Below are 27,382 nucleotides of genomic sequence, written 5' to 3' on the forward strand. Positions count from 1 at the left end.
GGTGATGATGTTTGACACATAACAAAGAAAAAGTACAACACAAACGAACCAAACCGAAAAAAGGCGAACCAGCAACAGTACCAATGAAAAGCAAAACATAAAAAAAATCTGGAGAAATTGAGAATATGGGGGAAATACGATTGCCGGCTCCGTATCAAAACTGGACGTCGGCAACCATCCTACTGGCCGCCCGGAAGTCCTCACCTATCCCTGCCCTGCAGCATTAAATTATTCAATTATCGATTTGCAACACGCGGGTGGGACCGATTCAGTTCATCGGTTCGAATCAATTGGTTGAATTCGTGGTACCGGCCATAAAATTAAGTTGTCTACATTTGTAATGATTGATTGTGTTTCGAAACGTACAAAAATAGCAACAGCACGAGGGAGAGGAGAGAAGAAAAAAAATCCCGCAGCAATTGCAAAACCGCGCTCCGCGTAGTATAAATTTGCATCGCTTATCGAAGGGCGATCGCGAACGGGATGATTGACGCGTGCAGTGGTGCAACAAGAGTGCAAAGAGCAGTCTCCGGTATGATAGCGAAAGAAGAAAAAGAAAAAAACACACACGCACACATTTACCTCAATTACGCATACTCAATGAACTGGTGCCGTGGTGTTTATGGGTAGAGTATCATGACCGGTTCGTGGGCTGTTGATGAAGTTGCATTTTACAGTCCAATAAATGGGAGCAGTTTCGATTACTTGCTGTCGAACGGGCTTACAAGTGGATGAAATATGGACAGCAAAACTCGAATTACATCAACAGCAACCAAATATGTTAAGGCTCTATAATTAGCTTTTAAATCGGTGAAGTTTTGTTCATCGCCGTTTTGTTCATCTGTGCTGTCTACAACGCGTAAGACTATAATAAGTGTTTTCTTTTTTTTACAATACACAGTAATAAACGCTTCAGGTAAAGTAGCATTGTAAAGCAATCCCAACCGTGTCAAGTTGTCGATCTCATTAATTGTTTCCGTTTATTTTCATTCTTATTCTCATATCTATTTTCACTAACTGCCACGATCCCTCTTTCCGTCTTCCATCACACAATGGCAATACATGTATCTAATGAGATGTAAAAACGCCCCTATTTAACTGCGAGCATCCCTCTCTTGCCCTCCCTGACCGTCCGCATCCTTTGACGTCAGCAGCTAAATGATAAATATGCTTAATTATCATTCAGTGGACAAGGCCAAGGGAAAAAACTGGGCCTCAATCACCAATAAATACTCAATAAAAAATGTAAAAAACCTTCCCCACAATGATCGAATATGCCAGTTGTGTGCGTGACCAACGTTCCGTTATGACCTACTGCTCCAAGGGGTTAGGTGACCTTTACACCCTGTTCGCAAGTTGTTGGCCTGGTCATCCTGATGGAGACGCCTGGTCATCCTGGTGGAGACGCCTGGTCATGCACTAATTATTTCATACTTGTCATTATGGATCTGAGCGTTCGTGAAATGCTTCCCATGACCGTGATGACCTAGCGCAAAAGCCATGTAACATAATCATCACTTGTAACGGTGCCATTTACCATTTTCCATTTGCAATCAACAATAAACTATTCTTGAGAGATGTATTTAGAACAATCGCTACCCAAGAGCGTTAAGAAACTGTTGGAAGCGTATTTCCACCTAATTTACTACTGGCTAATATAGTATACTACATCGGTTGTTATACAAATGGAAAGTAAATAATTATTGTATTTTTTCTGATATATATTGTTGAAATCTTATTTCTAAAAAATATAAAATTACATAATGAAAAAATATAGCAGTACATAGACAACAAATAAACACAACTGAAATGAATGTTAAACACGAGGCTGCATGTGATTTATGTAAACTATGTTAGTTAATTATTAAAATACTTTTTTAACTTAACAAAATAATAATTATGGTATTACTTATAGGGTTTCTCGCGATTTATTGGTTGGGTAATTTTTTGGTTCGTCTCACGATTTGATGATCGTGTCTCATACATTTTTAGAACGCTCCCACAATTTAATGGTATCATCCGAATGGATGTCAATACAATTGAACTAAAAACTTCTGGGTTACTCCCAAAATCAGATTCAAATCAGGAATCAAACAAAAACCTTGGCAATCCCTGAAATAGCATTTTTGAAATATCAATAACAACAAACTATTGAAGGGCTCATTATATACAATAGTGATGGGTAAAGTTGGCAAAAATCCGGAGTCGACTCCGATCCGACTCCGATAAAATCGGAATCGACTCCGGAAGGTAAGTCCGCTCTGTAATATCCGGAGTCGTTTGGAATCGTCCGGAATCGCCCGGAGTCGTCTGGAATCGCCCGGAGTCGCCCGGAGTCGTCCGGAGTTGGAGTCGAGCGGAGTCGAGCGGAGTCGGAGTCGTCTGGAGTCGTCCGAAGTCGTTCGGAATCGCCCGGAGTTGGAGTCGCCTGGAGTTGCCTGGAGTAGTTCGGAGTAGTTTAGAATCGCCCAGAGTCGTCTGGAGTCATCCAGAACCGGCGGTAGACAAAGTCATCCGGAGTCGTCTGGATTCAGCCGAGGTCTGCTTGTATAGAAAGTACACGCGCAAAATGAAAGACAAAAAAACACAACGAAAGGAAATGTCTGATCACAAGCACATTAAACCACACGGCTCCTATTGACTACAGACGATTCGGACTCCAAAAGACTCCGGACGACTCCGGACGACTCCGGACGATTCCGGACGACTCCGAACGACTCCGGATGACTCCGACTCCGGGTAGATCTAGTGATTTCATTTTGCCGGAGTCGGAATCGGACTAACAATAGTCGGAGACCGATCGGAGTCGTGGGCGCGCTGCATACAGCACATCACTAATATACACACATTTATTTTCCAGAGCATGTCAAGCATCTAAACCCTGAATTACTTACTTATCCGACGGTATTACCGCTTGGCGGTCATGTGTTTGCCTGAAGAGTGTCCGAAACCGCTCATGGTCTCGCGCCTTCGTCTGCTAGTCCGTTATCCCGGCCTTAATGGCGGACGCCTCCACGCCATCTTGCCACCTCAGTTTTGGCCTACCATGCCTCCATGTGTCCTTGTGGACGGCCTTAAAAGACTTTACAGGCTGGGTCGTCCGTTTCCATGCGTACAACATGGCCACCCCACCGGAGTCTGGTGAGCTTAATACGTTGCACGACAGTGAAGTCGCCGTACATCTCGTATAGATCGTCATTATAGCGGCTGCTCCATTGTCCTTCCACACATACGGGGCCAAGGATTCTTCTGAGCAGTTTCCTCTCGAACGCGGCTAAGAGGGTTTCGTAAGATTTGGACAGTGCCCATATCTCAGAGGTGTATGTGAGTACCGGTAATATTTAGGAGCTATATAGTCCCAGCTTCGTCCGTTGCGACAGGTTCTTTCAGGTTAACTGATTTTCAGGCTTAGAATGACCGGTTTAAGCCGGTTTCGTGGTACAGTCGTCAACTCGTACGACTTAACACCATGCCCGTTATGGGTTCAAGCCCCGAATGGAACGTGCCACCATACGTAGGACTGACTATCCTGCTATGGGGGGAAATCAATTAGTCACTGAAAGCCAAGCCCACAAGTGGGTACAGGCAGGCCTTTACCGACATCGGTTGTTGAGCCAAAGAAGAAGAAGAAAATCGCCTCTTTTGTTGATTTCTTTCTAAAGTAGCGTTAACACAGAAAACAGTAGCGTCGTTCATTGCCAGAGATTGCCACTCGTCAAAATTTATTCCAGTTAATAACAAGATGATTATGCCAGCGATGGTATGGATCACTTTCATTCCCAGCCTGACACAGACCTGTGTGCTGTCAGTACACCATTTGTTTAATCTAATACCATTTCGTTCATTATTGCAATTGTAACACCATTAAAAACTACGGCCAAAATTATTAATATAAGTATACTGCACATCGCCCTGCTAAGCGCAAAGCGTGGCTTTGGCGAGAGCGGAATAGCGAAACAATGACTTCAAAAGGGAGATACGTGATACGCAGCGTTGAGGCGAAAGCAAATGAGAGGGTGTTTTAATCTAAAAGTCCTCCTCCACCCGACTGTTTACAAACACGATAATAATTGATCATCCGCCTTGCATTTGCTAAATCAACGTTTGGCGTCTAACACTCTAAATCAACGACTACTAGCAGTACGTGTGTGTACTGTGATTCGAGATTACAACGTTTCTAGAAACCATTCGTCATTTAATTTTTTTTGCTTTGTTTTGTTATCTTCACTTTTGTAGATTATGTGTATTAAGCTCTTAACGATGCATCGTCAACCCGAAAACCATATTTTGTTTGTTTTTATTTTGTGAAACACAACACTCTGTGTGTCTTGGCTTATTCTAATGTACGCATGACTGATAGAAGCACAAAAATCTCACCAGAGGGCTCTGCCGCACGGCAACTGTGTCTTCGCTAGCCGCCGGCGGCAAACAAAGCGTAATGGAATGTTACCGTCGAGCAGAGAAGCCATCGGCAAAATGGGAAAACCTTTCCGGAGAGGATGTGCCTGACGAAAGCTCAACTGTGAGCTTTCAGCCGTTCCGTTACGAGTTTCTGCAGAGATTGTACAAAAGTGTCCATGTTTTTTGTTTTGTTCAAGCTTGTGTTAAATATTCAAGTTTTTATCTAAATCTGTAACAAAGATATAAAGTTTTTTTTCTTCTTTTGGCTATGTTCTGCAGTAAATGGAGGCGCCTAGTAGTATATCGGTATAGGGAAATTTATACTGCTGCATCGCAAAGCGGTTTTCCGTCGGTCGATTGATCGATAAATGTATATAAAAGAGTATCAAATAGCGTTATCTAACATGTACCTTGCATATGATTGCTGTGAAGCCACCTAACGTGCTTAATTTGAATTATTTCCTGCACTTTCCCCACCATCACCATCACCACCTTCCCTGGTGTCCGAAGTGGTCACCGTGGTAAGTGAACGCTTGATAAGAAACCATGAAAGTAACAGCTGTACCAACAGTCCAACAATGATCAACACCAACGTCTTAACGTTAATCGACGAAAGGAATGCCAACGGACCGTCAGCATTGATCTGCTGTCTTCGAGGCGGCGCCCAGTGTATCTTGTCCATGTCCAGCTGCAGCTTGACGAGCTTTTTGGAGTGCTCCTCCAGCTTTTTATTGATATCATCGAGCGTTTGCATGATTCTATGGCAAAGGAAGAAATGAAAAGATCAGTGCCAACACTCAACTCACTCGTACCGCTTAGAACGCTTACCTTGTGCTTGAAAGTACGGTGTCATGGTCGTTCGAATGACTAGAGTCCGAGTTGGGATCGTTCAGATCCGGCGTCGATGTGTTGGAAGATATCTTCCTGGATTTCATCACGCCCGAGCGATTTTTGCGCAGCGAACCGCGCGAATCCACCTGCAGTATGTTGAGCGGATCCGTGCTGACGACCGAAGCCGTACGCACCATCGGGGCTTGATGCCGCGTCTTCGTTTGAATGCGATAGTTACTCTCGTACTGCCGCAGATCGTTCCGCGGATCCCAGGGCCGCAGATCCGCAAACTTGTAGTGCCACTGGCCGGTGACAAAGTCCTGCTGAAACAGCAGCGGCACCCACTCGGTGCAGGTTGCCTTCCGCTCCTTGGCCGAGATGCGCTGCGCCTCCTCCAGGGCCGTCTTTTCCTCCGTCGCGCCCACCTGATCATCGCGATGGATGGCAGCCGAGACGTGCTGCCAGAGCCGTTCCGACTCGTTCATGCCCTGCGATTCCATCGGCACGGTAAAGCGCTTCAGCCGCCGGTTTCGTATGTCCGGCGTGGGATTGAACAGCACCGTCTCTTCGTTGGTGCGCGAGTCCTTTATCCGTATCTCGCTATCCCAGTGCCCGTTGATGGTGGCCATCGTTTCCTTGCCCAGCTTCAGCTTACCTACGACCAGATTCGTGTACTCGTTACCTCCCAGGAACGGTTTCAGCTTAAACTCTAGCTCCGTTTTGTAGCCCGTGTTTTCGCATTCGATCGAAACTTTACCACCCAGCTCCATCGACAGCGTCCCCATCAGAATGCCCTTGCAGTGCGCGTACGGTACGGCCAACGTGTAGCTTTCGCCGCGCGGCAACAGCGTCAGCGTCGCCACACCCTCCAGGATGGCCGATGTGCTGTTGCCGTAGAATTTCGACTTCGCCAGAATGCTACAGCTAATGCAAAATCCGTCCTGCCGGTTGGTCACGTAGAACACGGACACCGGCGGATGGTGGGACACCTGTTCGGCGATGTAGAACGTCCTGCTCCCGTTCTCATGCTGCCAGTAGCATCGGAACGTTTCGCCCAGGATAGGATTGTACGGCTTTTTCAAGCCCTTGGGCTTTTTGTAAAACCCAGACAGATACCACTGAACGACGGTTTTCATGCGCGTAAACGGATCGTCTTCCAGGACAGCCTTCGACAGTATGTCGGCATGGTAGTACGAGTCGGCCAGTTTGTCCAGAAACGAGCGCGGTTCCAGTATGAACGTTGGTAGCACTACCTTGCTGAGATCCATCCCCGGGCGGACCTGCTTCACCAGGAACCAGATTAAACTTTTATGCTCCTCCGGTAGCTCTTCCACCTGCTCGCCAGCCTATAAAAGCAGAAGAATGTTTTCATTTAAATAGCCCAATTAACAGGGTGATGAGTGGTTCACTTACCGCGCCAAATTCCTCCTCCGGTGAGTGAACATACGGTGTTTCGGGAAATTCCTCCACATCCATTCCTTCGCCCAGGTCTGACTCAGAATCTGACTCTCCCGCCGACACCATCGTGCCCTGATCCAGCTGGCTGTCGATGTCCAAATCTATACAAATTGAAAGTACAATCGAAAAACAAAAACAAACAAGCCGTTAGCATAGCGAATCAACCGAAACAGACTTTTCCCTGCATTAGGGTTGTGTACGCTCCGGTCGAGGATAACTAAAACTGAGCAGTTCCCACATTGATCATCAGAGATGCGTATAGTGATGCCATGGTGACCTTGCGAAAAGTCTGCCGGCGAGCTGCGACGCCGCAGCTTCTCCGACCCGTTAACCGCCATCAGCTTGCCGGTGTCGCCCGTTTCTGCCGTAGTGCCGACCTGGTACGAGTTGCGCCGCCGGCCGCCCGCCATCAACATCGTCCCATCGTCCCGGCCGCCGCACCGGAACACTTCCTCGTCCTCCTCCTCGTCCCCGTCGGCGCCGGCCGGTGAAACCGTACCGGAGGACGAGGGCATTCGGCGCCGCAACGGCCCGCCCACGTCCACCGACCGGCAGCGGAAAAAGTCCGGCGAATCGCGCAGATAGCGCTCCCAGTGGGCCACCGCCAGGTAGAGCTGCTGAAAGATCGGTGTCGGCGAGGGACAGGCGCTACGGGGCAGGGACTTTTCTATCGGTTCTACGCGCAGGTTTTTCTTCTCCGGCGGAGATGGAGGAAGATACTTGAGCAGATAGTTTAAATGTTCCTTCAGGCGAGGTGCTGAGGGGAGGGAGGGGGGCACATACACAGGAAAAATGGCATATCGAGCGAAAGACACAAGGGGTAGGTCATCCGAGGGAATAAGAATGATCGTACGGGGTATGGACATTATGTGAAGGATTTCAACCGATAGCAATAACAACGGAACGAGAAAGGCACATACCATACGGGGAATCGAGAAGCATCAATATGTACACGAATGAGCCACACACGAGGACAGGGCATGAATAATACAATGCAAAGGAGGGACATGTACGTGAGTTTACAGGAACACACACCAAAGAGAGAAGAACCATCCATTAGTTAAAGGGTAGACAGATTTAAACAGCAAAATAAAACTAGAAATAAACGACACGAAATCTAATTCTGCTCCACCCATCCTTACCATGCTCATCGAAGTGTTTCTCGTAATCCGCCTCCGACCATTGCGTTTCGTGCGTGGTGCTGGTTGCTCCCTCGCTCAGATTGGTGTCAATGTTCGGCACGGAACGCACCAGCAGGGCCGAGCAGCGCAGCGACAGCTCCAGCGCGTCCATCCAGCATTTACCCGCCGCCTGGCTCGGCGCCCGAAAGATCAGGTAGGAGGTGGGCAGGGGCTGCACCACCGCGCCCATCGTTTCCTTGTCCGGGCCGCGCGGGGCCCAAATCGTCTGATCGAGCGGGTGGAACAGCTTGAAGCAGAAGCCATCCTTTTTGCTCGGCCGCTCGATCACCTGGCAGGACGTGAGCAGCACCGTACCGACCCAGTGGCTGCTCTTCGTTTTCGGGCTCTTGTAGATGAACAGCAGGCCCGGCTTGAGCACGCACCACAGCTTGGTCCATGATTTCAGCGTCCCTCGAATCTGCATAGCACAAAAGAAAAAAGACAAAAAAGATGAATAATATATTCAATCCACCACAACCAGCTGGCAGGCTGGCACAATCCGACGCGCCCGTCCTTGAACCTTGCGCCCCGAAATGGGGAGGTGCAATAAATGGGGTTCAATGGGGCGAGAGACGGAGGTTAAAGGTACGCAGAATTTTACATCATCTTACCTTCAGCCAGTCGGCCAGCACGATGACGGCCGGGTCCTGGAGTGAGTTAAGTAGCTCCGATGCCACCCGCTTCTTCTCGCGCCGATAGTTCTTTCGCTGTGCTTTGTACGACTCCTTCCGATTGAGTTTGGCGGAATCGTTCTGAAATGTACACGAAAGGTAAAAAGGTAAGAAATGAGATGTGAAGGTTTGCGGTTACATGAATAATAGTTTGTTGCCAACTGCTCTTGGATAGTTCAGAAGCGGTCCCAAGTGAAACTCCCTGGTAACACAGAGAGAGAGAGAGAGAGAAAGCCTTGTCGTCAACTGGACGGCATACTTTGTACTTTGACATTTTTATAGCATACTGTTTGCCCAGAAACGCTCATTAACATGTCCTAATCAAACAGAAATATGCATAAAGTCCAGCAGTATCAATATTGCCCTTCCTAAGCCTTTTGCCTTGAAAGGAAGTAGGATCTTGATGACTCTATCACTTCCCACAGCCATCGGCTGCCAGACGTTCGAACCATTTTCGTCGTTCTTTATTTAGACAGGTTTATTAAGGTCAGGCAAACAGACGACGCCCAAGATTAAGCGAAATGTGTTTGTTGCAGCATTCTTACCATCTCCTCTTGCCTTCCGAACACCCACCTCTACCCTTCATGGCTTCATCGTATTTTCCAACGCAGAAAAGAGTGAGTGTTTCTGTGCACAAAAGAAACAGCAAAGTACCCTTTTCGCACCTTCGCGGCTTAAGGCCACCAAAACACCGCGCGCGTAAGGTGTCGCAGGACCCGGCCCAAGAAAGCACACCCGGTTCAGTTCATCCTTCCGGCGTGTGTTATTCAAACATTGTGGCCCCCCCGTTTTCCAGGCTTCTTCGGGTTGCCTTGTCCGTCCCACGTCGTCCGGGTCTAATGAAGGTCTCGGGCTATTCTTCTACCGCACACCTACACGCTGTAAACGACAACCGTACGTCTGATGTAACGCACTGAAACGGCAACCATTACTCCCAATTACACCCTCTCCCAGGTCACACCCAAAGGTGAGCCACCGTGCAGGGGAAGTCGACAAGTTGCCCAAGGCAATGTGTGTACACACACACACACACAGACAAACTCTTTGAGCTTTTTACAACATCCGCGCGCGCGAGCCACACGTAAGAATTTATCGATTTTCTAACCCCAGCAACGCACAGTGGGCAGCTGCCGGGATGAAAATCCAAAAAATAATTATCATATTTCTTTAATCCGAGGAAAGCATTGAAAGCTACAGTATCAAACGAAGAAAAACACGAGAGTTCAGTCCCCTAGTCGTATTAGTTATTACGTTAGAGACTCCTAAAGTGCTAGGTCTTGAAAAAACTCATCATAAAAACTGCATTTTTTACCTTTTTTAAACCATAATTAAACAATTTTGAAAAACGAATATGTTTTGGAATGGTCATAATCTATTCTAAACAAAAATATAATATGAATATATACAAAAATGAATATATGTTAATTATTTAAAAAGAGAAAGAGTATAATGTACACTACTACCTTTAAATTGTATCAATCATGTATCTTCGACATCATGCAAAATTAGAACACCGTAAAACACCGTGGTATCATGTATAGCACGTCAAAGTTTTACATCTAAACAAAAGATCTGTCAAGAAATTAGCCGCTACTTCAAGCAACCTTGGCAGTTATTGGCGTTTTAATAACAGTATAACACTTTCAATAAAACAAAGTGTTTGCTGGTGAAGCATGACTAATGGCAGTATTCTTGGGATGTTAAGGGCAGCTGTTGATGATCGAATGTGATGATCAATGATGGCGTGATTTGTAATTCATCATCGATATATTAAGGGTACAATAGTTAACAAGTCAAGCGTTACAATTAATTTTATTACAAGCGACAAGGTATGCGTACGCATCATATTCAAGTATAATCTGCGAATATTCGTTACACAGCCAAATAAGAACATGTATGAGATTTAGAGATTTAAAAAAATATAATCTTTGTTCCATATTCATAAAACATTCATATATTGTTTAGTTTACATCTTCCACTTTACATATTGTGCCTAAGAAATCATGTATTCAATGACTTTAATTCCGCTTTTTGCTCTACTAGCGCCCACAGTGCAACGGGGAAGGATCGCTCCCAACCAACTGGAGGTTGGCTGATATGGCTTATAAGACGTAGCGCGGCAGAGTACTGGATGTCTGGCCAGTAGGCCATCAATTCCCGTGTGGGTGGCGGGACAAGCAGGCGGCACAGAGCGGTACTCTGCTTCGCCGGCAGATACTTTAATTTCATTACACCGTTGAGCATTTCAATCAAGAAACGCAACACACCACTGATGGGAATTGTTTGCATTGCCCCATTAAAGCGTCGGTGGGCGAGCTGAATTGGGGTGAGGAAAAACTTCCTCGTGCCTATACGCGTTAAATTGTTCGTTGAACATTTCTAATAACTTTAAGGCAAAGGGCCCACCCACAGACGCTGGATTACGCCACCTGTTCTGTAAGGGAAGAATATTCGACGACAAAAAAATGGAGGAAAAGAACTCACCCCACAGGTCAGGCAGAAAGTGAAAACACCACTACCGGCAGTAAAGCAACGGCAATCAAATCATTTCAGCAACCATTCCCGTTTACCCCCGTTTACCAACCACCCGGGTGCGTCCTCAGCTCAGGCCCCGATCGTACACGCTTTGCAAGCGGCTGCCCTTCGAAAGACAGGGGCGCCCTGTGTGCGTGCCGAAGGTCCATAAATTACAGCAACGACGGCGATTATACAGCGGAGTTTTTGCTTCTTTTATTGGAGCTTTCATTTTTGCGCAAAAATGATATTATTTACCCGTTGGGAGGGGGGAGGTAAAGCGTAAGTACGAAGAATGCAATGCAGCAGCGGCAGTGGCAGTAGGATGATTCATCCTGCCGGGTTTTCCGGTGGCTGAAAAAGAGGTGCCTAACAACCGGACCACGTCCACATCCACAGGAAGCACAAGTGAGTAAACAACACCGGCTGTACACAGAGCAGATCGGAGAGTGACTCGTTATACTTTTCACCTGACGATTGCATAACTTTAGGCGAACTGGTGCGGCTTAGAAGCGAAAGGCGGCACGACACAGAAGAAGAAAGCACCCCAACCTGCGGGGGCACGTTAGTTTACATATCAGTACACGCAAATCAGATTGCTCAATGCGGAGCGAGGAAATGTTAATTGCTACCGCTTCATTAGCAAATAGTCGGATTTGCGCGATGCTTTGCGACACTCCTTGCTCGTATAAGTTTCTTCATTAGCGCAAAATCGGTACTGCCGGACGGAAGGTTAAATGGAAAATTTTGCACAAAACAAACAAACGTAGCCTAGTGTTGGTTTTGAACGCTTTCATGATCACGATATTTTGCGCACCATGTAATCGGGGATCAGTAAACTTATAGTGAAAAGGGCACAGACGTGATAAAAACGAAGGGCTTCTCGTTTCAGGACGAGTCGCAATATAAAAGTGTGACAGAGCAAAGAGTCCGCCGGAAGAATTTTATGTTTAATATGCTGATCGTCACATTTACTGTCGTCCATAAATGTCTTTTCTCAGGGGCAATCAACAGTCAGTTATGCTTTATTCATTTCGCTTAAATGACATAGATGATTAAGCTTCTTCTGTACTTCTTAAATGTGTTAAAAATGTCAAGTTTCCCAAGGTGTTTTGGTTGTTTCCCGATAATTTTTGGATCATTTGTATTGGTTTGCAACGGGATAATGCCAATAAATCGCGACAACGTTGCAGAACTATGGGATGCAGGGAATTCATCGTGATACGAACCCAAAAAATAAACAGGAACCAGCTAATAAATCGTTGAAAATGCTGCCAATTGCATTAAATCAATTATATGAACTAAATATTAATTAAATTTAGTTAAATTTAATTAAATTACAATATTATATTCCTTGGCGGAATATCCCAATGGTAATCCAATCGTATCCGGTCTTTGGGCCGGTTTTGGGGCCGGTCTGGTGGTACAGTCGTCAACTCGTACGACTTAACAACATGCCCGTCATGGGTTCAAGTCCCGAATGGAACGTGTAGGACTGACTATCCTGCTATGGTAATAAATAAGTCACTGAAAGCCGAGCCCATTAGTGGTACAGGCAGGCCTTGACCGATAGGAGTTGTTGTGCCAAAGAAAAGAAGAAGAAGAAGAAGAAGAAGAAGAAGAAGAAGAAGAAGAAGAAGAAGAAGAAGAAGAATGGAACCGTATCCTCCTGCCTTCGGCGTGCGCGACTACCGTTAACAGGGATACACATTTTACATTTTACATTTTAGAAAGCTCGCTCGATTGATCTTCTGCTGATTCGATCGGCCTTTTTCTGCCCTTAGTCACTTCACTTATTAGCCTTAGCTATCTGTGCTTTTGACTGATATTTCCATAGCTGTATGATAAGTTCTGCGTATTCGAGACTTGCTCCTAAGGCCGATAAGCCGTACACTTGGTAAGTCGTACACTTATAATGTCAATCGTGGTCATAAAAAACACAAAAATGTCACCAATTACTGATACACATAAACGATTTCAAACAAATATTAAAAAGAAAAATGAATAGCAATGAGAAAAGCATTAAATTTTCTTTACTTCCCATACAAAATACATATTAATCAACTATTCTTAAGGAAAGATTTCATTCCCTTATTTAATACCTTTCGATAGTTTTAAATGATAATTAATAATTTCGCATAAATAATTCTATTTAAAACAAATTATAATGAATTAAACAACATATAATTTGTGTGCCCTTTAATAGATAAAAGCCCACCAGTCCAGGCAGTATCTCGCTTCCCATCAGTGAACAAATCGATCCCAATCACGGTGCCTCATCCTATTTATTATTTATAGCTGCACTGCACTATTCGAAATGCTTTCTGACGGCTTCACCAGAAACAAAATGCAATTAAAAGCCAGATTTCCCCCGCTCAGTGCCACCAACATCGGACAGGTAAGCCTCTAGGGTGAATATTGCACATTCCAAATATAGGTACGGTCTGCACTATTGATCACAGCCGAGCTAAAATACTGCATCAAACCAGCGATTCCGGCAGGATTTTGTGGAATCGTACCAATCCACTGCTGCAGAATGAATTTATCGGAAGGGAGAAAATAAAAACTACACCGCTATGATAAATTGAGGCCATTAGGTAAGAGAGTGCACCAACAAATTACACATTTCGATTGCGAATCACTCCATACATCTGGTGGAAAATTATTGATTGAGTTTTACATCAAAACTCAACAACACATGCGAACGAAATCGTTTGATTAAAACAAAATGACAATTAATAAACCGCTTTACCCCGCTTTACCAACAACACTTACCTTGTCTGGGAAGCCGGACTCGATCTTGGGGCTGTTGTCATTCCATCCCGTGATTCCTAGAAAGAATTTCATAATTGATACAGTCTGCTCCTTCGCGTTTGTGTATATGGCGGGTATAGCGTGTGTTTATGTGCGTTCGGTGTTGTTGGGGGGAGGGGTGGTTGTTGATATGGTTTTGTTGTTATGACGCGCGGGCAACACGCCGGGGTGCTGTTGCTGCCGTTGTTACACACTGCTGCCACACTAGTGTGTGCTTGTGTCTGCAAACGGGGAAGATGTGTATTCTTTTTTTTTTCAACGGGTGTGTAAGAGGTGGAGGAGGGTGCCGGCAGCACATTTGCCACCGAGCGAATCGGTTGACCGGTGAACTGTTTGTTTATTTGTTAACTTTACGGTTTCTGCATTCACATTCTGCTGGCTATCTACTTCTACTGGGAGGGCACACGATCAAACAGGCACAACAAACGGTAACACACAAAGCAGTTGCCAAAATGTGCCGTCACGGTCACGAATCGAGAGCCGCGCACGGCTGTGTTTGCTTCACCGATCCGCTTCTCTCTCTCTCTCTCTCTCTCGTTCGCTCACGTATCGCGCTTTCTAACGCGCTACACAATGCACAAAACAGCTAATCTGACATCATGCTCATCTCTCCCCGCGATCCGCCCAGGCTTGTGTTGACGATATTGTATACCGCGGACGGGGATGATACTCTGCGGGGGTATTTTTCTTCTTTCTCGCTTTTTTTTGGTTTGTTTGTAAGCAATCACACTACGTCGCAGTAAACTAAAGGCTAACAGCGACTACACGGGGCAATGATGTTGTTTTTGTTGATGATGATGATGATAATAATAATGGTCCTACTGTCCAACTGGTTCTCAGTACACACGTTTGCGAAATCAGGTCTGTTAGAACTACCATTAATTAGAAGACTACCATCACACTACAATAAGCCCCTCTTCTTTGGTTCCACCCCCGTCCCGTCTGAGGGGGATGTTGGATACAGGTACGCGATAGAAGATGACAAAATCTTCACAACACTACACGCACGCAAACAAAATGCACGCAAACACACACTATTACAGTAACTTAGAGAAGAAAATAAAGAAAAACAAATTATAAAAAAACACAGACACACACAGAAACAATAAAACACACCACCAAATCTACATCTAAAATGTGTGCCTTCTATCGCACACTTTGCTTAAATTCTTCTGTCACAAGTAAGAGTAAGCCCAACAGAGTTTCTCATTTATCAGCTGCCGAACGCTGCTGTATACCGTGCATCGCTACGCTTCCGGCAAACGCCTCCAGTTGGTGAATGTTTAACACTTAGCATTCATCCCTTTTATCGGCCAACTAACAAAAAAAAACACACGCACACACTGACCAGCCAGGGCGTGTGCTGGTTGCCGAACGGACTGGAACGGATCTTCCCGGCCAGGGCCTACGCCAAACGGTTAATTGGTTATTTACGGCGGTGAGCAATCGCGGGAAGCACACACGAAAATCATATCGCTCACTGTTGCCACCATAGTTCGTACGATGCTGGAACATGTCAGTTGGTGCTCTTTCGTTTCCATAGAACCATTCGCTCAAGCCTAGCCACACTTCGGCAACTGGGCAAGATGCATCCCCCAAAGCGAGGAAGGAAAACCCCTCTCACACTTTGATCAGCTAGCAAAAAACAAAACAACCAAGCTGATAAACAAACAATGCCCGCGCAAACACTGTCCCCCAGCGATGGGCAACAACACACGAGATCTCGTCCCGGGTTACGCGATCAGCTCTGGCAAAATGCTGGCCGCGTTCGCGCACGCAAGGGCTAGTGCTTTAAATTCTTCACGATCACTTTCCGGTGGGAAGGCAAGCACGGACGCACGCACACACGACCCCAGATGACGCAAGGGTTTTATTTACATCGCATCGAAAAACAGACGTACGCGAGAGAGCGATACGAAGCAACCACAACCATACAGAGACGCTCTAAGTGGGCAATCTTTTGTCTAAAGCGTTCAAGATCACGGCCGAAACGAAACACGATCATTGCCCGCATCACTTGCAAGGGAAGGAGCAGAACGTTCGCGACACACGATGCGATAAACGACAGCACGCAGGACAGGAAACGGAAACTGCCCGCCCCTCGAAACGGTTGCAACCGGACTAAGCGCCAACAGCCGAAGCTGACCGGCCGTCGGTCCCAACGTCGTAGCCGTTCGTCTGCTAGTGTGTGGACACATCGGTGGGTTACTAATGTCGTGCAGCTCTAACCACCACCACCACCACCACCAACACACCACTCACCAGCCGACCGGGACACACGGAAGCAGCACTGTGTGGGCTAGCTAGTGGTGATGATATCGATGCGCTCCGGTACAGGGTGTATGTGTGCGTACACAGCGTGTGTTAGAGGAGCGTGGCACGAAACCCGACCCTGACCGCTCAAGCCGCTGCCACAGTAGCACGGTGGTGGTCTTGGTTTCGAAACGACTACCCCTATTTCGGCCGCAAGACGCGCTCAGGTGACCGCCGACTCCACTCCACACGGTGGCGCGTACCGCTAGAGACCACCATCGCGCCAGCGGCATCGCAGCTGCTTGCCACTTGCCGCTGCTAATCGACTACTACTAATTACCATATGACCCCCAATGCACGCCTCAGCGCTTTCACCCACTTTCGCGCTGCTCGCCGCCGGGTTTTGGGGCCGATTGTCCGCTAAGGGCGCCACCGAATGGCAACAAAACGGTTGCACTCACACACACCCAGGCCGGCATTCGTAGGACACACGTAGGGTAGGTCGAAGACACCGCGTGTTGGGGGGAGGGGTTGTTTTTTGGATGAAATAAAATAGTCATGAATATGTTGCAGCGCACATTATCACAGCCCTCGCTAAGTGGAGTAAATTGTATATTAACGGTTAAAATGGGGTTTTTTTGGGAGGGGAAGGTGTACGATACGGTAAAGTGACCCGTTGTACTTGGTACCCTTTCATTTCGCTTTCTAGTTCGTCTCGTTGTCTTTTCTGTTTTCACTCCTCTAACGACCCCCGGTGGGGAGGAAAATGTTTGTTTCATTTTATCACACTCGATCATCGATGTTCGATCGGAGAAGGCGTTAGATATGGGGCGGGAGAGACAGCCCACGTTTTTTGCTTTAGCCGACGCATGTAATCATGCCATACGACAAATGAAAATAAAAATTCATTAGAAATCAGTTTCTACTCAGGAATCTTTCGCTATACTTCTTCTTCTATTTGGCGTAAACGTCCTACGCGGACATGCCCGAGCCTAAACAGACTTTCAAGACTTTATCCAGTATCACGTAGCCGGATAGTCAGCCCTTGCTACGGTTAACGACTGTACCACGGGACCGTCCCTTTCAGTATACAATTCATGTACATTTTTAATAATTGTCAATTATCAAGGTTAAAAGACATGTATGGGAAGATAGGTAAAGACGGACACTACGGGTAAGATGGACACTTCTGATAAAGGCATGAAAAAGGTAATTTTTGAATAATTCAACAATTATCACTCTGCAGGTAAAACAACACATTTGAGAACATTTTTGGCATAATATATGCAAAATTGATTGAATTCACGAGCAAAACCAACTTTCAATCGAGCGTACCCTTGCGCATCTAATTTGACTACTGCGTATTTTCTGAAGTTTTATTACATGAATGAGTTGTCGTGCTTATTACGGAAAAAAACTGACGAAAGAACTAGAAAGAAAGCATTGAAAATTTCTTTTTTTTTTTTTGCTGGTTTATAAATCCTGATAAATCCTGATAAGACGGACACTCTGTCGTAGGGAAAGATGGACACCAAATTTGTTGTTTTATTTTACTTCTCATATCAATTGACGTCGAATAGATGGCATCAAATACCTTAAGTAAAGTTATTCCGAAGATATATACCATCCAACAGCTATAGGAAGTATTGAAATAAGAAAGTAATGAAACACCGGTCAAAATAGCAGTCATACGTTACAGGGTTTCTTAAGCCAGGTTAACATCGTAACACTATTTTTCGAACACGTTAAACGATTGTCAACATCGTACATCCAATTTGAATCCGTAAACTCTTTTCGATTTGGTAGCACAAGGTTTTGAACGCGTAAAAACTCGAATCTGGAAAATGTATGTTGGATGTTTTGTCCCTGTATGCTATTACTCGCTAGAGACGCTGGTGAGGCACTTCACGAAACCCAATATCGTGCCACGACTTGGACAACTTTAATCAACAAAAAGAGAAAGCACTGATATGAAATTGTTCATGAATAGATGAGAGATTGTATAGGATTACAAATATCAAAAAGTTCAATCTTCAATGGAAAAAATAGCTTCACCTATTAACAAGTCCTTCAAACATGCGGAGGTCGCGGACTTTTCACGGAGTAATTTCCTAGAGGGAAGTTTAAGACTGTTGTTCTGTAAGCTGGTGCAACCTCAGCTATAGTGTCCAATATTTTACTAATACTTTAGATTCTGCATGCTACGAGATGTTAGAAGTGGCGCTTACAATTGCTACATACACGGCGGAATGAACCGTCGTTGCAAATTGAGCAAGAATTTGTTTATGTACGTACCAGGATGTGGAATTCAATGGGATATGTTAAAATACTATAAACTTCCTTAATTTCTAACGTTATTTACAGGAGTCCATCTAACCCTTCATGGTGTCCGTCTTACCCGAACGTTTCAAAACTGCACGAAAAAAACCTTGTTTTTAATTCACGAAAAAACATAAAAAATCAATAGAAACTTAAAAGTTTCAACACATTTTCGCATAACAAAATGAGTTTAAGATAATGTATTGCACATTTACCTGGTCGTTATAATTATATGTTCCAAGATTTTAAACATTTTCTTTAAAGTGTCCGTCTTATTCTACCTTCCCCTAAATGTTCATACACTGCAGCTTTGCAGTTTGCAGGCCATTGTATATGACGTTGGGTAGAACGATGAATCATCATTGCCACTATGGTATTTCCCAAGCAAAAGCATTGTCTTTAGGATCTGAATGCAGTATTGAAACAATGCAAATGTCTTCAGCTCATTAATTAATAATTTCAAAGAAAAGACACATTGTTAAATTATTATTTATTGAATAACAAAATTATTACTGTCTTGAAAAAAAATCCCACAATATTATAATTGCGCTAGAACGCACGACAAAACGCGCTCTCGCCCACCAACGTCGTCGGAAGCGCACACGTCAAACCATTAATACACGCGTATAAACAAACTTTCGCCTTTGCAATCAGGGGCCATCGAAAACGCAAGAAGCTCCACTCGCGTGAAACCATTCGAGACGGCACAATGGGGTTTTTGCGGTGCATAATGTGCTGTTTACAAATTACCATCAACAGTCGATAAATGGAAACGCCCACACTGCCCGCCCCAGTGAGGGATGTACGAGATACGAAAATTAAAACGACATGTCTAACTGACATTTAACCGCTCAGTCATATCTTTGCGCAGTCACGGTCATGACCACCACCCCGGCGACTAGCGGATAAGGGGAAACCGCTCACGTGAACCAATCGGTAGATAGCACGGTTAAGCCCTACAGATTAGCGAAATTAGAAATTTTAAACACCACTGACTGCTTCACCTCTACCTCAAACCTGTTGTTGTTGTTGGGCATTCGAGACACTACGAGGCTGTTCTTGTTGCTGTGAGCGCTGCGACGCGACCATGGAACGCTCAAACACCCTTATTAACCCTTTAGAAGTATTGTGCTGACAGGGGAGGTGAATGATGCACGTTCAAGGTGATCATACCGCGACGATCTAATACACCGCAATCAGAAAATGACAACCTATCTCTCTCGCTGAACGTATGGTGGGGGGACGGAGGCTAACACCAACATCCGGAAAAGCGCAGAGCGGTGACACACTGCCCCGTGCGCGCCTTCACCTTGCAACCTTCACCTCACCCACACAAAACGCAAGGTCACCATCATCATATCGTCAGCATCATCATCATCATCATCCCCATCATTACCGACCGTCATACAATTACGCATCTAGGTGCAGTCGGGTGTCGCTAATGATAGAGAGCAGGTGTGAGAAGCTGTAGAACGGTGCTGCACTACAACAGATGCTACACAAATGTATCGGTTACCAGCAACCCAGAGCAAGTAGGAGACAGATACAGAAAGGAGAGAGAAAGATAGAGAATGCGATAGGGTGGCAGTCAAAGCTAGGACGTGCAAGAAAGGACGTTCGACACTTATCGCGAACGATTTGCTACCCACGTGCAAATAGCCAAGTAGTAGAGTGCCAGTGGAGTGAGTTTTGTGGGTGGAAAAGATTAAAATTTAAACGTACCGTACGGGCCAGTACGGCTCGAGCTTAAGCAGCGCCAATTGTAGTATCGATGGATGAGGCCTACCAAAATCGGGAGGGACGGAAAGTAAGGCAAGGAACGTCAGAATAACATCAGAATATGCAAATTCAAAATCACTACACGGACACAAACACGCGGCGCGCGAAATTGATCGTTCGATATCGATGCAGCGCCCAGCTGGACTTGCTAGCCGTCAGTTCCCACGTCTTCTGTCACGGTCGGCACGGTGCACGATCGATGATGTCCTTCAAGAAGTTGCGTACCAATATCAGCACAGCTGCTTCTGATAGGTTCCTTCCCACCACCATCAATCGTACCCGTGGCGGCGGAGAGCTTTTTTTTTTTGTTCGCTAAAGTATTGTTGAGAAATTAACACCTATCATCATCGCTCAGTGTCAATTATCACATTCAACGGGTGAAGTGGAGAGCAAAACATACTTCCCTGGCTCGCAAAGTAGATATTATACTCCCAATGTACAGATGATTTGCTTTAGCAGAAGGACACTTTACTTAGCTTCAGGAAGCAAACAAGTTTGTTTTTAAAATGCATCAAAATGAAACGTTTACTCTCTAGTTAGACAGGCGAAAGCGTACAAAATGCGCAATCGACATAATCTCTAGAGAAATCCACATAATTCCACGGCTAGCTGAAACGATCGAAGGTATTCAATGCTATTCGAAAAAGAGAACTTTTCAAACCAGCAGACGAGCAACATTAATCGACCTACCAGATGGTCCCGTCAGCTTAGAGCAAATCCTTCCCGCCTGTCTTAACATCGAAAGCGCACCGGTGTGTACAACCGAACGAGTACTTATCCAACCATTTATCTCTACCACACACACGCACACACCCTGACCAACGAATATAGCATTGAAGTAGAAAGGGAATTTATTTTTAGCAGCAGCAAAACCATCCAACCCGAACATTTCTTCAGGATTAGTGATTTAACGTGCTGCAAGATGCACGTCGCAATATGAGAATACCCGCCGCCAACCAAGCACCCACAATAATTATGTTCCTTTCATCAACTACTTCAGTGGGTCGTTTTCATTCAACGATGCTTTAGCAAGAAAGCGAGAGAGAGAGAGCGCGCGCAAAACGGTCATCGTACTCATAATCACCACATCCTTACATCGAATACTGCATCCTTTTTCTTCATCCCGTCGCTACTGTTTATGCAAAACTTCACCTATCTTCACAGACGGCAGGACGACACACCAAGATGGGAAGCAGAAGACAGGTAAGTAAGTACTTGCATCATTGAAGCGTCCATTTTGCTTCATCAGGTGCCCTATTTATAACGTTTAGCGGATGTTTTTTCTTAGCGACGGCTCTTTATGGTCATCTCCAAAGATGTGAGGTAAGCAGGGCGGTGTGCTTTAGAAAACTTAGTCCTTTACCGTGTAGGTCATACCGTGGTAAAGAGAAAGCATGGAGCATCGACAGATGAAGAAGCTGTTGCCGCGCATGAAAGTGCACAACATGCATCGATCGATTCTATTTTCCAATGCACAAAACTGACCTTTCCAACAATTGTAAGACCAAGGGTATCGCGCATTACTTAATCATGGTTTGCAGCGCTTCTAGTCCGGTTGCTGGAAAAGCGTCACATTTCACAGTCATCAGTGATGGAAACGCAAAATAATCTCATGCCTTAAAAGCTTTATTTGATGCTCCATGTATGAGAAACAGTCGTGACGAACGACCGATGAGCATGCAAAGGGTCCATATCGTTTGGATGCTCCAAGCGAGATCCTACCCCAGTACACAAGCGTGTATACAAACTGTCGTGTTCATCCAGCGTGTGTGTTCAGCGTTAAGCACGGTGAGATGAGAATGAAACTAATTTCCCTAATGGACGATCGAGATACGTAAGCCACATTAACTAGAGAGATAGAAAGAAAAAAAAACTGGAGTATGGGAGTGACGACGAGTTCATCGGTAAAATTTGAACGAGAAAAAAAAACTACACACACCACCCGCTCTCCATGTTCTGGGTGCGATTTTCCTCGCTAACGATGTCCGGTTCACACCACGCGAGTCGGTTTAAATATTTGAATAGCTTTAAATTATTCAGTCACGCTTCACGGACGGCCGCGATCAGGTTTGTGTCAAACGGTGGTCGTCCGCAGGGAAAGGATGTCGTTCGCTCCCGCTGTACCGTGAGTGTCAATCGAGTTCGTGTTCGGTGGAGCAACGGTCCCCGGTTGACACACCGGGGGGTGTGATTGCGGCGAATGCACTTGTGCCTTTTCTTTTCCTTCGCACAATCGCTGCAGTGCGGCAAGTGAACAAGTCGGTCGGCTTGTTTGCATTAGCGATTTGCTTGTTTAACTGAAGACACTTTTCAAGTTTGTCTTGCACTGTCACGAACCGGGACAAACAATTTCCAACGATAACTTGTGGAAATCAGAAAAAAGACAGGGAGAATCTTTTGTTGAATATCCTATCCTAAGTTTAGATATTTTAGATTTTTTTACGCCTACTGTTTGTGCAATATATTCGTGAGGTTTTGCTTGCACCACTCACATTTAAACAAGCACTGCACATTGCACAACTTCCTTACCTAGAAATTAAAAAGAACAGTGCAGCCAATCTTACGCAAGCGTGTTTATTCTAAAGAAACACAAAATTCAGTTTGAGTTCTACCGTTGAGAAGATTATTCAAACTTTTCCCCCATTTCACCATTCGCTACATTCTTCTACTGCCTTTGATACAACTTTGATGCTTGTGGAAAACTTCCGGATCCTCCTTCAGTGTTCGGCAAATAGTTTGCCGGGAAACTTAAACAACAATTTCAAGCAGCTAAACTATTTTTAACGTTCCACGTCAAGTGCGAGAAACCAGAATGAGAAACCAGACGCGGTTAGCCAGCAGGGATAACCTAGTTATTTTCGTGTTGGAGTGAAGATTCCAGTATCTTCAAAAAATGTTCAACGATACCAGTGAAACGAGTTTCGCCTCGCGCAACGACGCTACTAACCGAAACACGCGCTAGAAAATTGATTACTCATAGCATTGTAGATAAGACAGAATGTAGAGCACGACACACACCTCTGCCTATCTAATAATAGCATCAAATATATACCGCTGACCACCCGTCCGTAGCTTATCAACTTGCAATTGCTTTGACAGCTTCGAATGATAAGAAGTTTGTGTTGATTTTTATTGTCGCCAAACAGGTAGCCAGCCCACCAATGTCAACTGCCACCGACATTGATGATTGCCAAATTAAATCACTGACAAATGTGTCCAATAAAATCTCAACAATTGGTCAAGCTCGACAACCTACCAGTGAAAAAATCATCAATCATCTGCAGCGTGTCAATATTGCAGCATTCATAATAACTTTCTCTTGAGTGAAAGCCCTTCGATTACGTCAGCCTTCAAGCGAATAGCCAAGCAGGGATCCCCCATTGCGAGGAGTGTTATTGTAAAGAACGGTAAGACCCGGCTTGCCCTCTTATCAGTAACAGCTCGGTTTGAACAGGCCCATTGGAACGCCAATGTAAGCGAACATGCACAATAAATCAATTTTGCTTCTAAAGCCCTGACATTCGCTTTTATCGTAAGCTTTGTGGACAAAGGCACAAGCAGTGCTCCTCTTACCGGCTGCTCCAGAACAAACAATGAGACGCTAGGCTTCTCCTTCCGGCAACAAAATTACACCAACGGTTGATTACGAGTGCCCGAACGATATTATCGCGATTCTATCGACAACAAAAAGAACCAGAATAATGATGATGAAGGCAAACGGTGCTTACCGCAGTTATCTTCCCACCCAGAAGGAGGATCCGATTGTGCAAGCTTTTCAAACGATCAAACGCTAACCAACCTCAAGTGTGTTGGCCAATCAACGGCCAATCGGCCCGCGCGAGATGGTATTACTACCTTCCTCGGTAAGAACGGCCTCGAACCGAAATGGGTTCGATTCACGCGACTGATCATTGGCACCGCCGGGCTAGTAGTGTGTCGACTAGGTCGTCCAAGTTCTCCACCTACCTGTATGTATGGTGAGTTTAGATTGTGGAAGACGTTTTGCTTCCTGGAAGAACATGGGTGTGCAAAAGGGCGGTGGGTCGTAAATTACGCCCGTGTTTTATTTCTTCATTACGGTTGATACACTTCCGCTTGCGGAACAGTTTTAACGGTGAAAATCGTTTTTCGTAGCCGTTTTAAGTGGCCTCGAAACAAAACGAAACAATTGATTCGCCTTTTTTTGTAAATTCCAATGCCAAAATCAACCTCATAAATGAAAAAAATGGAAACAAGAGAGGCAGTCGCAATTTGCTTCCATTAAATCTGACCTTAAGGATTCACAGTACCTCTACAAAGCGGGTACTCTTTTTCAGAATCTACAATTTCCGATTTAATAATCCGTGTCAGTCAAGTTAATGTTGCAGATTACACACCTCCCAAACTGACCACATTTTATTCCGAATGTATTTTTTGCTTGGTAATTGTTATTCAAAGAAAAATGTCAGCGAAAGATATTGTATTTTGATAAACCTTTAAGCTAACCATGTACTGGTCGAAACAATTCATCGACAAAGATTTGAGATTTGTTAAAATTGTTAATCAAAAATCAGTCGCAAAAATTGTCAATAATGTGAAAACCAACAAGCATTCCAGAGGGTAAGACAAGCATGTAATTGACAGGATCAGCAGGATTTAGTTTAATATTAGCTGCTTTAACTTGATAAAAAGATCCCAATAAAGATATAAGCATGACAGATGATATCGAGCCGAGCCACAGTTGGTAGCCAAAATGGAGAGTAATCATCATCTATACTTTCTTATGACCATCAGTATCTGCTAACTAGTAAGTGTAAATAGTGATTTGTCACAAAGTCCACTAAGCCTCATTCCGTTACATTCCACGTCCAACATCCCCTTTTTCTGATAAAGGGGCCCTTCACGATTCTAGTCAGCTTTTTGTATGGAGTTTGACAGTTGGAGGCTGAAATCAAGTAAACACTCCATACAAAACCACACACAAAACTAGCCTGCAATTTTCAGTCTAGATTATTCTAGCCTCAAAGCTAGAATTAGATCTGCTAGAAAAAATGGCAAAACAAGGTGATGTTTAGATTTATCCCAAGGTGCATTAAAGAGTTCAGGTGATGGAATATAGAATCAAAGTGTATGTAGTTCAGGTGGTCTTATAGCATTTTTTTTATAACCAAATTTGAACATAACTTTTTGATAGAACAGGTGAAAACATTTGCTTAAACAAGATTTCTGGAGGCTTGACGAATACCCGAAACACTCTTAAAATCTTTATTCAGAAGCACAAGCGATAAAAATCAGCCTTCTAAATTCATACATCTTGGGATAAGCCCACCTGTATATTATACTCACTTAGAAAGCTGCTCGAAAACTGCTAAACAATGCAAACAGCTGACAGGCTGAAATTTCTGCCTACGAGCTTAAAACGGAAAGGGCCCCTAAGTTAGTTTTCTAGTTTACTCCTCTTCTTAAATAAGACGCATTACAGCGTGTCAACTCTTCTGAAAACTCAAACTATCAGCACTCCAATTAAGCTGCACAGTGACTCGCCAAACTTGGTAAAGTAAATACAAAAAAAAGTTTTAGTATCAAATGTCAGAGCAAACTTTCCAACTCACAGCCCATCAGCCATAAAGTTGAAACACGATTTCCACGTAATTTCCCAACAACCAAAAAAGGCTTTCGTGGGGCGGCCGTGTGCGGTTGTTTATCATCCGCATTTTTCGCTGAAAACATAGCGTTTTCTTAACAAACCCAGAAGAGCTCATACCGGTACCGGAATATGAGCCGGAGCACATTTCCACCGGATGAGAAATGTTCCAATTTTCCACATCCAAACCAACCAACCGTTTGGCAATGGGTGGTGCCAAACACCAAACCGCACCACCCTAGGGGACTTTTTGCATGATACCCCCCGCCCGGTCGGTCGTTCGTGAGCAGTCAAAACAGCCCAGAAGATTCCGTCGGTCGTTCCTTAAATTGAACGGGCGGGCACAGCATTAAGTAACGCGAGCCCGCGTCGTTGGCCGGTGGCTTTAAGACGCTTGCAGGCAACTGCCGGGGTTGGTTGGGGTCGGTTTGCCCTGACGATGATAAATAGAGCGCCCACCCGCAATGACGATCTTATGTCAACCGGCGTGAGACCATGACGTCATGTCAAGCCCGCCGCCGGGAGACGAAACATATGGAAACCGAATCAGCAGCTCGCCCTTTTGCAGTAAAAACAAAACCGCTCTTGTAGGTTCGTTTTACGTTCTCTTCTTTTTACCCTCTATTATCCTTCGTCGCTTGTTCTGCCATTGCGATTACATAATACGCCGGGGCAGGCTAACCACACGCACCGGGAAACACACACACTCGTGTCGCTAGGGTCGCCGGTCCACAGCTTTCCGCGTTATCATTGCTATTATTGTTATTATTACTATTATTGCTTCTTTTCATAAACCAACACATATTCTTCAGAACCTTTCCCCTACTTTTCCTCGCCGGCCGTCGTGGGCCGACTGCTGGTGCTGCCACGGGCATTGCGGTACAGTTACGAACAGCAGGTTTGCGCCTCCCTTTCATATGACGCAAACCCTGATGGTTATGCGTTTTGTGTGTGTGTTCTCGTACTTTGGTTGTATTTTCTTATACAGCTTTGCTATTTTGCGACCGAACGATGAAAAAATACAGCCCCGTTTGCGTTCCCTACAAGCAGACTATTCGCAAGCGAAGTGGGGAGAAAAGCTTAGACGTCAACGTCGTTCGTTGGTAATTTGGAAAAATGTTTATTCCCTTACAACTGCCCTGCGATGCAGGCGAGGGAACAACGTCCGCTCATAAAGAAGCATTTTTTTTCAGCCGTACTTTACGGCATTGCGTTGACTTTAAATTTTATTTCACCGGGAAATACTAAATTGAACATTAGCATCTAAATAAAAGGGAGGTTTAAAGCACAGAAAACATCATCCACCATCAGTATAATAGATTGCGGTAAAAAGGTGGATAATCGTTTATAAGGCTTTTCTTGACAAGTCGCATAAATGTTGCATGGGATTACAAAAAGGCACAAGAACATCAAACACACACACCCACAACGAAGAACTTAAAAGCAATACAAAAAAGTAATAATTTCAACACTACACACAGAAAAGCAAAAAGACTGCACACAACCGTAAGTCTTCACAACCAACCCGTACCATTCCT

The 27,382-nt window shown here is 44.9% G+C and overlaps 1 protein-coding gene across 10 annotated transcripts in view; it reads right to left on the reverse strand.

Annotated features, from left to right (window-relative positions):
* Positions 1–3,691: 3,691 nt before the first annotated feature.
* LOC120897745 (oxysterol-binding protein-related protein 8) overlaps positions 3,692–27,382 on the reverse strand; it is a 35,485-nt gene continuing 11,794 nt past the window's right edge. For 3 of the 10 annotated variants that reach the window (XM_040302840.1, XM_040302812.1, XM_040302821.1), the window contains 7 exons: positions 13,832–13,887; positions 8,483–8,623; positions 7,833–8,289; positions 6,929–7,447; positions 6,646–6,791; positions 5,230–6,578; positions 3,692–5,159 (listed from right to left, as the gene is read on the reverse strand). In XM_040302840.1, coding sequence (XP_040158774.1) covers positions 4,847–5,159; positions 5,230–6,578; positions 6,646–6,791; positions 6,929–7,447; positions 7,833–8,289; positions 8,483–8,623; positions 13,832–13,887 — 2,981 coding nt within the window. In that variant the 3' untranslated portion in view covers positions 3,692–4,846. The other 7 variants (XM_040302869.1, XM_040302863.1, XM_040302857.1 and 4 more) reach the window with 7 other exon arrangements.

This window comes from Anopheles arabiensis, chromosome 2, assembly GCF_016920715.1.
Source record: "Anopheles arabiensis isolate DONGOLA chromosome 2, AaraD3, whole genome shotgun sequence".
Classification (NCBI taxonomy): Eukaryota; Metazoa; Arthropoda; class Insecta; order Diptera; family Culicidae; genus Anopheles; species Anopheles arabiensis.